This window comes from Mastigoproctus giganteus, chromosome 4 (genome assembly GCF_048544385.1).
Source record: "Mastigoproctus giganteus isolate SK-2022 chromosome 4, ASM4854438v1, whole genome shotgun sequence".
Lineage (NCBI taxonomy): Eukaryota > Metazoa > Arthropoda > Arachnida > Uropygi > Thelyphonidae > Mastigoproctus > Mastigoproctus giganteus.
Window position 1 is genome coordinate 67,983,129 of NC_143578.1, and position 14,605 is coordinate 67,997,733.

The 14,605-nt window shown below is 39.2% G+C and overlaps 1 protein-coding gene across 1 annotated transcript in view; it reads right to left on the bottom strand.

Moving 5' to 3' along the window:
- Window positions 1–5,710: 5,710 nt before the first annotated feature.
- The window catches only part of LOC150086814 (LHFPL tetraspan subfamily member 3 protein-like), a 108,979-nt gene continuing 100,084 nt past the window's right edge, over window positions 5,711–14,605 (bottom strand). Inside the window, exon 3 of the mRNA XM_090372771.1 lies at window positions 5,711–7,134. Within this exon, the coding sequence (XP_090228897.1) occupies window positions 6,941–7,134 (194 nt within the window). The 3' untranslated portion in view covers window positions 5,711–6,940. The remainder of the gene's footprint in view (window positions 7,135–14,605) is intronic.

Sequence of the window (14,605 nt, forward strand, 5' to 3'; positions counted from 1 at the left end):
TCCCACGAGTGACTCTACTACCGGACTTATGACTACACTACACTGATGCAGCCTCACTGCCATGTAGCCAAATGGCGATCTCTACCAGCTCCCTTGTCTGGTACCTTTTTTTCCTATCCCTGGCAGGGAAGAAGAGGAGATGGTCTTCCTGTTTCCTCCCTCCCTCCCCTACCATATATTTCGCCTGGTGAGGCTTGGGCATGCCTTGCTGACCATCTGGGGTTGCCTTCCGTATCGACCCCATACTTCTGTCTTTCCACCAGTCTTCAGTCTCTTCCCCCTACTCTGACTAATACGCCAGCGTAAACCCCACATAACTAATCAAAATTAACCAGGAGAGGTTGATATGGTTCAGATTTCTAAACTGAAAACTGAACCATATCAACCTCTCCTGGCTTTTCTAAACTTAAGTGCCCCCGTTTTTTTTTTTTGTTTTTTTTTAAGGTCCTAGCCACCGAAATCTCAGGAAATTAGGTGGCAGAACCTGCCAGAGTGCATATAAGCTACTGGGTTCCTGGTCTGCCTCCACAGGGCGTAAGTGGGGTAACGTTGGGCCCCAATTGGGGTTTAGCGGCTAAACGACCAGAAGAACAACGGTACATGACATTAAACGATACAAGACCCACACACTTTTAAATCTCTGGCATTTACAGCATACTGTAACACACCACAATGTAAACTACGCGGAGATGGGGGAAACCCCTGGTGCCGCTTGACCCTAAACACACTTACACTTACACTTACTAATCATTTAATTTCTCACTAAACCTTCGATACCTCCCTTGCTTCCCAACTGAGGAGACGTCAATCAGAGTAAAACCGCGGTGTGAGGATGATATATATTTAATAAATAGCAATATATTTCTCCATTGGAGTAGTGCTTTTTATATAAAAGGAATAGCGCAATACCGAGGCAACTTATAGTTCAGTTCGCCCACAGGAGGTTGACGCACTTAGCAAACAGTTTGCCCAATACTACGTACAATCTACTAGTATCTGTACAAAATATTTCTTCGCGCCAATAAAGAGTTACAGGCATAACAAAACAGTTGTGATATATTCTGCTAGCAGTTATGATGAAACAATCCAAATTCTTTGCTTAATACATTCAATGGCCATTGAAATATAACCACCTGCCTGGCTGGACTTTCCGGCACGGATAATGGCTTGAACAAGCAGTACTATAGATGCTACAAGATTACGAAACACATCCGGATATACGATTTGCCAAGATACTTACAAGGTCCTACAATTTTTAGCTTCAATTTTTAGACTTCCACGTTTTCAAGGTGGAGATGGGCGACTGTCTAGGGGACACACACACACACACACACACACACACACAGGATCCTACAATTATGACACGGTGGCCGGTAGAGGATGCGCATATCGTATTGCCAGTTAGATTATGCAAGGAGGCCCCTAAATGTTATGATAAACAAAAATGATGATAAAAAAAATCTGTGATGATAAACAAAACTCTGCACAATGTCCAGAAATGAGTGTAGTGCTATGTTTGCGTAGTGTTTGTGTATTGTTGTGTTGTTTAGCTGTTTCTGGCCGCTTTGCTACCAGGAAGCAGCGATCACCAAGAAGGCTGCTTCCCACTACCCGTCCACGCCACGAGGAGGCAGGCCAAACTATACCGTACTAAACTAAACGTAATATTTCCAGCACTCATAGGAATAAGCCCAAATCCTATGGGTGCAGCAGTCTCCTATAATCACGTATGGTGGTGAATACCACAAAGAATCCCTCATCCACTGGAGAAAGTGTAATAGCAATGGATGCCATCAGTTCCCGTACCCAGGAAGCCCAAATCTGGGTACAAGCAGTTTAAAATCCCGTCTCTAATAAACTGGAGACCAGAGAACCCTGCCCCCTAAGGGACTAGCATAATTAACAATTTCAGGAAAAAAAAAATAAAATATAATAATAAATAAATAAATTAAATAAATAAATAATAAAAAATAATAATGAATTTAATTAGATAAAATGTTAAAATAATAAAATAATAATTATTATTAAAGAAAAAGAAATAAAACAATGAAAAATATATAAAAAAAAAGAAAAGTAGCTTTGTTGAGTATAGAAATAATCTCAGTAATCCGCGTTGTCTGTTGAAAACCTGTGTGGCAAATTCCTGTAGAGCTGAGAAGCCATTTTGATTTGCAATAAGATCTTTCATTTCCAGGAGAGAAATTATGCACTATACTAGATAATGCTTGTCTTAAATCTTGGTAAACTGGGCAGAAGAATAAGACATGACTCCAGTCTTTGGAGGTGCTCCAGAAACAGGTATCTGACGTTGCTAGATTGAATTGAAGAAGACTGGCCACGATTCAAAGAACCGTGGCCAGTTAGAATGTATGATGTAAGAAGGCTTGGGTAGAACCAAAACTGATTACTTTTTTTGAGGTGGTGAACTTAATATCAGGTATAAAACATCTGGTCACTGCTTTGGTCGAGGAATTTCATCTCACTTGCCATCTTTTATGAAGCTCAGTCCAAAATTTCGCTTTTTCATTCTTTGGATCGGCAGTGGGATCACAGGTCAAATCGAAAAACGTTAGAGGATATCTAACCTTTACGAATATAGTAAACAAAGCCTTTGTACGTAAGATACAGATCCAGAGGTAATAAGCCTGCGATGGCTTGCAAAGATTATGTTGAAACTGTTCTACAAATTCTCAGGAGAGCTAGCAAAAAGGTCCGTTGGACACTGTCTAGTTTGGTTTGAACTGTAATAAGTTTGGTTATGTGAAACCATAAGCATGAAGTTAAGAATTTTTTGTAACTTAACTGTAACTGTAACTTCACACGTCTGGTCCGGTGGCATGGTGCATTGTCCTGATGAAAGAAGCCATTGCCGGTGAGACTCAGTGAGGGGTACCGATGGCAGACAGCACTCGTTGCTGCCTGCCATCGGTACAAAGAGAAAATTTATTTTATTCGTCAGACCAGTACACTTTTACCTATTGTCGACTATTCAGACGTATAAAAGCAGATGTCCAAGTTCAGAGAGTGCGGCATCTGTTCTTGATCCCAACAGTTATCCCTCTTTTTAACTCTGACAAATCACGAAGTTTCCCCACGTTTTCTTTAGTTCACAACTGATTCCTATGTTAGCTTGTAGTGAATAATGCCGAACGATGACTCAGCTTGTCTTTATTACTCTAAAAGCTTCATTCTTCATCGTTACAGGGTAGTAGTGGTTACAAATGACCACTGCTTATATATTTATGGTAAAGAAAGGAGTAGGACACTGATTCAAAGACTGTACATAACTTGAAAAAAAATCAAGCGGGGTTTAAAGAACGCAGATTCATGAGGTCACAAAATAACTGTATGTTGGAGCAGAAAACAAAGACCTTAGCAAACTGTATACAAAGGTTATGCAGGCATAGCCAAGCTTCATGACTTTCCAATTAAATTAGAACTGATAACTGACTACCGTGGTTGAGATATTGAGGAATAGTGTTCATCATCCGAAACCATTTGTGAAGGATTATACCAAGTTCAAGGCCACTATATAGTAAACAGTAAAGGAATGAATGATAGAAGTTTTGATTGAAATCTTTAAGGTTTTTTTTTTGTGTATCTTATATGCTAATAAAAGAAAGACATATGCTAATGAAAGATTCAACGCACAAAGTTTTCAGTTTTGTTAGAGTACACAAAAGACAAGTTATAGTTACGATTTTTGATTCCACCTAAAACCTGAATTTACGCCTATGGTCGATTGCCTGGGTAAGCGGAATAGTTATCTCGTACATGGAAAGGATCGTTACAAAATAACAGTCGAACAGTTCAAATACTTGGAAACTGTTTTGGCAGCAGAAGCACGAAATCTTTGAAAACAAGTTTCATAATTTTGGTTCGCCCACATTTTCTTCAAGTAGGAAGTTCCTGAAGGTTTACCAAATTTGTACGGACGTGTGTGGGTTGCCTTCTACTGGCCCTACCAAGTGTTTTTGAAGTTATCCTGGCTCCTGTAATGCTGGCTGAAATCAGGTACTAATCTGATTGCAAAGAACTCAATTGTTCTTCACAGTAGCAAAGGCGTTAGACGCCTCTCGAAAGGATTTTTAATCAAAGCTGTAACTAGGGCCAACAAGAGGATACTTTCCCCTGGCACTCAAAACAAGGGGGAAAAACGTAGAATTTAAAATAATATTTTATATATATAGCTACTTTTTTTTATTTGAAAAACTGCAAAATGAATGAGCGCAACTCGCATTTTGCAGTTTTTGATTCTTTATTTATTCATTTTTAATTTATGTTTATGGTCCATTATGGTCCATTTTCAGGAAAATGGACCATAATCTGTCACTCCGGGATTGGCAGATCGACCGTATTTAGCAGTTAGGGGTTTGAATCTTAAACGGCCTCCGTAGCCGAGTGGTCAGGTGCGGAACTGCAGCAACACACGCTCTTTAAAGATGAGTAATCACTATGCAATTATTACAATAATTTTCTTATCTGGTTTATTACAATACTGATCTCAATTTCAATTGTGAAATAAAACAGCCACAGAAACAACTTAACACGCTTTTATTTCCATTGCACACATACATTATTTTCAGAATCATTCCATTGTATTAGTGTTTAAGAAAGTTCAAACAAAATATCGGTTCTATTGAAAAATTCTGATCTATCACATTTTTTATTAGACATAATGGAAATTTTTAGTTAAAACACAGCATTTTATTACGGCTCCATCTTTTTCTCTTTTTTTTTTTTTCGTCTAGAAAAAGCAAGCAAAAACAATACAGAAAATTAAGTATATATCCCAGAATGTTCCATGTCCCATCATATTACAGCTCAGCTATTCATAAAGTGCAGATGGAATTGCTGGATAGGTGATGAAACATATGTAGGGATTGCCACACACACACACACACACATATATATATATATATATATTATTTTTTTTTTTTTATCACGTCAAATTTAGTTCACAATATGAAGAAAATCCTCATCCTTCATTCGAGGTCAACATCTTCATTAGAACTCGCTTCGCTGAGTTATTATTGGGTATCTATTAGAACCTCGCTGTTCTTGTGACAGCTACGGAATATCAGAAAGAAGCCTACTGTCTTTAACTTATTTTTAAGGTAGATCAATCTTAGTGATCTTCTTTTAACACTTGCTCTGTTGACGTTCTTCTCCTGGGGAAGGTGTAGTCCCACTGTAGAAACTATTAAGCTACACGTCTTTTCTTAAAGACACATTACAGTAATATACAACGAAACTGTAACTCTAAAAAATGGCCAATACACACGTGTGGTCAATATATATTCATAAAAAAAGTATAAAAGGCATCCTAAGTTTCTCTGTTCATCACATCAACACAAACTTTCTGATGGTCACATTGGAAACCACAGAAGTTGGTTTGAGATAACCGAAATAATCCAACTACTGAACGCAACTAAGCGTTACGATTTCCAAGAATATTGATGAGGCACTAAAATGCATTTATTTACAAAGCAGAGAAATTTCGCGAAATTAAGTAATGTAATAGTAGCACTGAAATTCTCAAGTTTATTAATTGCTTGTTGAGTAAACGTCGATGTGTTGGTGCCTCGTGAAACCTGGATTTTTTTTTTACTTCACCTCCTCGAGTAAGTACTGTTCGTTGTTCTACGAGTTTATTTTCAGGTCGTCTCGCCTCTGAAGAAAAGTGACTTCAGGCAGAAAATGGAAGAAGGCAACGTCGACTGATATCATCTGACACACTTTATAATTACTGAAAGTTGTGGCTGGCATTATCGCGATTGATTTTTGCTTTCGCATTAAACGATACTGAACTAGAAGGAAAAATATAGTTACTTAGGACGGTTATAGCTGTACACTGATCAAAGTTTTTTGTACGTGTGAAAATATACTGCTCGCCTATCCTTTGATTTTTGTTCTTGGCTCAATATTATTTGCTGTGTATACTGCTTCTTCATATGTGAAGAATTTGTTTCGGTAGAAAAGAAATCTTAAGTGATTAAATTTGGTTTAATTAACAGCCAATATACATATAGTAGATACGCTCTCTGACAGAGTTCGTAAGCATTGTTCCTTAATTTATACTGGTTGTCTTTAGTGCTGCTACACCTGATTGAGGATTACTAATATCACAATCATGTACAAGATCAAAGTTCACCAGTTGGCCATTAAATGGCGGAATAATCTGTTACTTTTAATTTATATATATTAGATAAGACGACGTAAGCCTTTGCGTGTATTGCAAAGGAGTCTTGTGCTAAAACTTTAGGTCAAGCTGCATATATCCAGTGATTACATGCAAAGCTAGTTTTAAATATATAGTATTGACAAACAAATTCAACACAGAACACAAGTTTCTCACACTTCTATAATACACAGTTTAATGAAGGCCTTAGAGAATCAAGTCGATCTGTCACTCCCATTTTTCTAGTCACTAACTAGAAAAAATAAAGTCTTAGGGGTGTGACATTCATCATTATAACATAGGGTCAGTACTACACCCATTTCTTCTTTATATGTCGTATACATTGCCTCGGGGTAGTGCATAGTTTCTGTTTCTTACACTTATCATTTCACGAATGATTACTTACTATGCTTTGAAGAGCAATAGTTTCTTGGAAGTAACAATTTGAAGCCAAAAGGAAGAAAAAAAGATTTTTTTTTTTACTATTAAATGCTTCTGTGAAAAAAAGAAAAGAAAAGAAAGTCGATACTGAGAAAAATGTTTAAAGTAAAAAAGATTCGGCATAGTGTAACATTCCATCAGGTGGCGCTGCAGTCGATACGGTGAGGTGGCACTAGTCAGCAACGTCAGTTCTGCAACTGTGTGCCCTGGTCGGTTGCGTTCCTTCACCGCTAGATGACGCTACACACACACAATGGCCTTTTTAAGATATTTATGGTCCGTAGACTATAGATACAGTTGCATTTTCTGGTTATTCTCTCACAACTGGAAGTTATGCATGGAGGCTGTGTACTCCCCACGGTAATGACTACCTTTTGAACGGCCAGTACGGTGCGAATAGTCGGAATAGCGTTCGGGGTCAGCTGCCTGAGCAGACATCACTGGTTGTAGGTTCATTGACTTCCTGGATGGAGTAGACTGGTTGTCAGCTACGAAAGCACTGTTGACCTCACCTACATTAAAACGAAAAGTATGAAGTAATAGCTGAATGAGCAATTCAAGTTTTTAAGAATGGTTGAAAATTAGAATTAATGATGCAACACAATAAGCAATAAAGTGAATCTACCCCCCCCCCCCCCCTTCTACCGGTAGAGGTTTCAAGCATCAGATGCAGGGCCGTATGCATGGGTGGGAGGGGGAGGTTAATATATTCAAGAACATTCCTGAATTCCACTAAAATGGAAAAAAAATGCTCTGTATTTTGACTTAGTTTGTGGTCTATTGTCATTAATATTGAAAAGGTGCTTAAATTATGCTTCTTTTATGTGGAAAGTACAAATATTTTCTTAAGTGTTTGTTTGTTTATAGCGATTATTCAAGCGTATATATCTAAAATGAATGCAATTTCTACGCATCAGATATAGTATTTTTTAGATATGGACTTGATCAGATACAGCCGATGATTGAACTCAATTCATCTGTAATAAGACATTAACTGGGGTGAAGGAAGAATGCTAATTATGGGATCAGTACACAGCTATGCACACATTGCAAAAACACAAATTTTTATACTGTACATTTTTCTTTAAAAATGGCACTATGACTGACATCTACAGAAGAAAAGGTCAAAGCTAGGCAAAAAGTCTGTGCAAACAAATTACATATTTTCTATCCATATACACTATCCTATCAAAAATACTGGAACCCGTCCAAATGTAGTGAACAGCGCAAATTAGATGTATTTAAACCAGTGGTATATATGAAAGAAAGAAAAGAAAAGAAAAAAAAAAAAAACAATAATAATAAATAACTGATTCCCATTGGTCTGATTTTAATGAAATTTGAGAAAACTCGGCAAATAGTTCTAAAAGAGGAAATATAAGAATTCATGAAAATCCATCCATGAAGAGAATAGTCACATTATGCATATGTGATAACTCGCCTAATTACTCTTTTGGTTTTCAATCAGTCCTGGCCTTTGCCCTTCTACTGGATTCTAAATTATCTGCACTCATCTGGCCGCCAAAACGTTATGATCACCTAACTAACAGCACGTTGGGAAGGCTTTCTCAGTGATAATCGTTTGCACCCAATATCGCACCGCCTCCACGAGACTACGAAAGGTGTCCGGCATCCTGGACCAGCTGGACAGAAGAACGTCCCGAGTTCGGCAATGGAGCGCGGCACTAGCGTGGACTGGCGAATGCTGTGTGCCACCGCATCCCACAAATGTTCAATGGGATTCATGTCGGGGTAATTTGGCAGCCAGGGGAGCATAGGAAATACTTGGGCATGATCCTCGAATTATTCCTGCACAAAGCGAGCCTTGTCTTATTGAAACAGTTAAATTTCATCTGGATACACGGACACGGACACGGACACCGGATATGGCCCAATGTGGATAAGGGATCCCAATGATGTCCATGAAAACATCTCCCATACCGTGATAACAACCCGCAGGCCTGTTTTTGTCGACTGTGCAATCTGGTTGCAGCTGTTCACCTGCTGGCCGTCAAATACGCACCTGTCTATCCGCATGATGGAGCTGGAACCTTGATTAATCAGACCAGATGACTCTTTTCTAACCATATAATGTCCAGGAACGGTGTTCTCGTGCCCACTGCAGGCGGAGGTGTCGATGACTGTCGGTCAACATGGACACATGAACAGGTCGCCTACTCCGTAGCACTGTCCACAAGACCGTTCGCTGGATGGTGTGTTCGGAAAAGTTTCTCTCTGCGCCCTGGTCTGGTCGGCAGTTAATTGAGAGATCGTGAGTCGTCTGTCATCCCGGACAGTACGTGCCAACCGCCTTTCACCTCGACTGTCAATCAGTGGTGGTCTCCTCATCCCGGCACTTTGGATGGTTGTATGTGACTCTTCGGACCGTTCCCGCTACACCTTCACTTCCGCGGCCCTCGAACAGCTGACAACGTCTACGGTTGCTGAGATGTTGGCCTCCGCCTTCCTAGTGCCGCAAATCATTCCTTATTCAAACTCCATCGGGTTTTTCCCTTGCACCGGTCGGTGACGTCACTCGTTGGTACTGTGGAAACGTTCACTGGAGACTGTGGTGATCATAATGTTTTGGCTCTTTTATTACAAAATTTAGATTATTTAAACAAAGAACAAAGCCTTGAACTTATTTGGCTCGTAGTTAACTGTGTTAAATTACAAATATTAAATTATAATTTAACATAGACATTTATGTTGTTACTAGTTTACTAGCAGTACTAACAACTAGTAATCAGCTTAGTGGTCAAGCACGAGAGTGCAGTAATGCACATGCATTTGAGTGGAACGTGGTTCGATTCCCATTAACGTCACTGCTAAATACAGTTAATGATTGTACTCATTGTCAAAATAATGAAGTGTAAACTGCTGTAAACTAGAGGTCGTGCTAGAGGTATATACAAGAATATTTTTAGCCGCGTTTGCGCTATACAAAAATGTAATAACTGAAATATAACGCATCTGCGTGCATTAACCAACTTGTTTAATCACAAGTTTTTATTAGTAATTACTAGTCAAACAAGCATAAATGTGCTGTATTGATAGTGTCACCGTAGATGAAATTTGATGATGTATATATATATATATGCATACGCATAAGCGCCTATTGTCTTCGCCATATTCGCATGTAACAACTCGCCTCCCAGTGGGAAGATTTTTGATGAAATTTTATGTTTAGTTCTTTCAGAAAGATTTGTCGAGCCATCCCAAATTTAATTAAAATCGGACGAATATAAATCTGACTATTATTATTTCTTTTTTTCACACAGCTTGTATGGAAAATAAGAATTCATAGATTAAACGTAGTTGTAATGCAGTTTTGTTAGCTTTAGACAGTCCGTGCACGCTTAGAGTGTGCTGTTCTGTAAGACTCGTGAATGGTATCGCTTATGAGGGATATCTCGTATATACAGGGTGATTCACTACCAGTGCGACAAACTTGCAGGAGGTGTAGGGGGCACAAAGACCAATCGGAATCACATAGCATTGCAGGGTCCGAAATGCCTTCGTCATGCGGTAGAGGACGTTGAACGGGAGGTCGCGTGAACAGCGATCCCGCTGGAAGTCAGCATTTGCGAACCGTTTCTGTTGAAGAAACCAAGTAGCAAAAGTCCTCCGGAGTGGATAATCTGCAGGCTTCAATGATTGAACGCGTTGCAGATGGTATGAACTCATTTGGTTTGTTGACAGTATCCTCCATACAGTGGATTGAGAAATACCCAATCGTTCGCCTATCGCTCGAGTACTCGTACTCGGATTGCCTTCTGCAAGACGTAGGACATTCTCCTCATTGTCTGGCGTCCTCGTTGTTCGCTCTCGATTCATGGTACCTTTCGTGAAACAACCAGTTTCACGTAACCTTCTGTGCACACGTGCGAAAATCGTATGATGAGGAGCACGCCTGTGCGGGAAACGTTCCTGGTACAAGCGCAGAGCGGCGCGCTCGTTACAGTCCGCAGCTCCATACGCGAGGTGCATGTCGGCCAGTTCAACGTTTGAATACTCGTCCATCCTACTGCCTCGGGAACCGGTTCGAAAATGCTAACTTCCAGCGGGATCGCTGTTCGCGCGACCTCCCGTTCAACGTCCTCTACCGCATAACGAAGGCATTTCGGACCCAGCAATGCTATGTGATTCCGATTCGTCTTTGTGGCCCCTACACCTCCTGCAAGTTTGTCGCACTGGTAGTGAATCACCACCCTGTATAGAGTGAAGTGACTTTTAAAAAAGTGTATACGAGAAGAGCAATAAATATTACATATGGAATCTAGATTTCTATAATGACCACTCTTATACCCTTCCAAATACCAAGATAGTTTATTCAGCCATTAAATAAATCACTAAACATTAAGGTAACGTTTAGGGAATCTTCCGGAACACTTCCTCAGACCATACATAGGTTGTTGTCAGCCTCCTAATTGCCAGACTCAATTCCGACTGCACGAACGTGGAAGCTGGAATTGAGCCATTCGGCAAGCAGGAGGCTGGCAACAACCTATATATGGTCTGAAGATGGATTCTGGCAAGGCTACCGAAACGTTACCTTAAAGTAATGGTAGAAGAATGGTCATTATAGAGATCAAGAAAACCACCACGTAACGTGTATCCCCAACTATATTAATTATACAGTTGTAATTAAACTGAACGGCTAAATATAGAGAACGCAAAACTATTGAGTTTTATTAAGTGTTCTGTAAACTTATATTCTTAGTAATAAATTGATAAGAGGATAACTATATTTACTTTTCACTTCTATTAATCACCGAAAAAGAAAAAAAAAAAAAGTAAATGAATTTAAGAAATAAATCAACCGCGCCTGAAATTCAACGCACTGCGTACATTAACCAACTGTTTTATCACTGGTTTTTATTAGCATTACTAGTAAAAAAAAAAAAAAAAAAAGCATGTAGGTGGTGTACTTATAGTGTAACCCTTTGTGAAATATCAAGTGTTTGGTGTTTCTGCAATGTAGCATGAATTGTTGTTTCTTTATACAGTACATCAACCTATCTACAGTAATTGTAATCTCGGAATTATATTCAGACATAAAGAGGTTTTGTTGATTGTTTCAGTACCGACTATTGCTATAAATTTTGCTGTAAAATAAATATGTAAAGCTGATATTCAGTAAATATACGCATTGAAATAATTACGTGCAGACCTCTTGAAGAAAGGAAACCTTTTACTGGAAGGTGAGAACATTTTCATTACAGCATTTATTAATGTACGGACTGACACGTGGATACGAAGGAACTAGATTTCAAGATAAACTATCAGGAAAACTTTTAAAAGAGAAACAGGTTACTATGGAATCTACTTGTAGATACAGTCCCGACAGGAAAAGTCTTAAAATGATAATCTAAGTTTCTCTCTGCAGAGGCTCAACGTCAGAAGAATATTGAATTCAAACTTACCCTAATAACGAGGCTTTATGAAGTGACCAACTACCAAGAAGTGAAGTGAGGCAACGGTCTCTTGCCCTATCGGAAGCATTAAATATGCAGGAAGGAGGAATCCCTTCTGAAGCTCCAAGGTTTAATACCCGATTAGAAGTGAATTCCAATAAAAAAAAAAAAAAAGACCATGATCTTTTCTAAGGGTGCTTACACGTAGAACGCAGGTAGCCGCTTACCGGAAACCAGCAGCGACATAAAGCGGAAGCTTCTCTCTATCTATGAACACCTAGAAAACAGTTGACCAACGCAACTTCTCGGTATGAACACATAGAAAGCAGTTGACCAGTGCAAAACTTTACCCCATTGCATACCAAGAAGTTGCACTGGTCAACTGCTTTCTATGTGTTCACAACCAGTGAGAAGCTTCCGCTTTATGTTGCTGCTGGTTTCCAGTAAGCGGCTACCTGCCTTCTACGTGTGAGTATCCTAAAGAAGGAGATTCGTTCCGCGTGTTGATGCCAGTTGCGACCACCTGACTATTTGAATTCTGTTATTTTTGCAAGAACTGCCCCCCCTTTTTTTTTTGAATATTCTAGCATATTTCTTTTTATCATTCTTTGTACTGCATAAAATTCTAAGACTATTAAAAAATATTTAAAAGTTAGATAAGGACATAAGGGACATAAGTGTTACTTGTTTAGGCGATACTAGAGGTTTCCCACAAATCTGCGAATGTCATCGTGAAGAAGCATTAACATGGCTAAGCTAGTCGTGAGTGTAATGCAGGGTTTCGTGTTAAGTGTGGTTTCATGTTTGTGTTGTATGACTGGCCTCTCAGCAACCAGCCAAAAAAAAAAAAAAAAAAAAATTATTTTAAGGCCACCCGAATAATTAAATTAATTTGCCGTGCATTGTGTATTATGCCTGTAAATTGCGTGTGTTCCCTGGTTTACACGCAATTTACAGGCATAATACACAATGGTATTATTCAACTCGGGTTTTCTTGACGAAAAACCTGAGTTGCCGGGGGGGGGGACCTTGCTATCTACGCCTGAGACCGACTAACCAGCCACGGAGTGAAAAAACCATTAAAGTTCCTCGCGTCATCGACGGAATTCGAACCCGGGCCTTTTCCAAGGAGTTTGAAAGGCAAACCCTTTGGGTCTCTACTATTTTTATAAATATCTGGCTGGACTTTGAAAGGTAATTGATGAAATTAAATATGATATATAGCGTCACAAGAACTCTATCATTTCCGTGGCAAAATAACTGAATTTCCCCTATCTCTTTTTGGGTTAATTCAGCCAGATGATGCTAAACCATGTACGGCCTTCGTCATAGTCAATCCTAAATTCGACGTAGTCAAGGTAATTTGTCTTACAAACAATATGCTGTTTGCATACGTGTATCTGCTCTTTATGGCTCTTACTTTTTAATGTCAGTGTACTATCCACCAACTTCGGAAATTTCCCTCCATCATGGCTGTCTTTATCAGGTTATTTCTCTAGCAGGTACTGCCAAGCTTATTATAATGACATACATTAATGTAATGTGAAATTCAATCTTTGGCGCTGTGATCATACTGATCATAAAGGTTTACTCATAGAAGAGGTTCTCTTTTCGCATAAGTTGACTGTTCTAAATAAACGAGCTTTACCTTATACTTTTAGTTCTCTAAACAGCGAATCAAATATAGACATCCCTCTTACTTCCTATACTGTTCCTTCAACTATGGACAGTTAATACCAACATTTTTCCTAAATGCCCATCGTGCGATTATCTTCTTTGTGACTTGCTCTGCACAAATATATTATTTTCCGTACACGAACCTGAGACATGAGGTCAAGGAGAGGTGGCATATGCAAGAAGTAACGACCATCCCGATCATCGTGTCGACCGCCGGTATGGTGCCAAAGACTCTACATAGCAGCCTAGCAGCAATAGGTCTCCCAGAAAACACCTACAAGGAACTCCAGAAAGTCGCAATCCTGAACACCTGTAGGACAGTCAGAGGGTTCCTCGACCAACAGTAACACCAGACGTTACAACCACCCTGTGTACTTCGTAGCAGAACCCATCAAGGAGTGGAATCCCTCAATCAGGGAAAAATAAAATAAGAGCAACAACAATAATAATCTCATTTGACCAAAACATTTGAAAGACTGGTTGTTATGAGGCTCATTTCTCTTTTTACTAATACCTCTCTCTTGTATCAGCTGATCAATATGGTTTCCGTCCTGGTCGAGGTACTGAAGAAGAACTCCTTGAATTCCTTTCTCGAATACATTCTGCAATCTAAGTATATATCCTTGAATTTCTGTTGATTTCTCCGAGCCCTTCGATCGCTTATGGTGGCCTTGTTTATTGCACTTAAGTCGTGCTGATTATCCTATTTCTTGATATGATCTTCTAAGATCATATCGAGAAATAGGATAATCAGATTTCACATCCTAAGATGATCATCAAAAGTAACTGCTTTGAAAATCGTACAGTTACTTTATTTTGGGTTCTAACTTCTTCCCGCACTCTGTCACGAGGGCTGCCCTCAGGATTCTGTTCTTGGGCCATTTGTCTG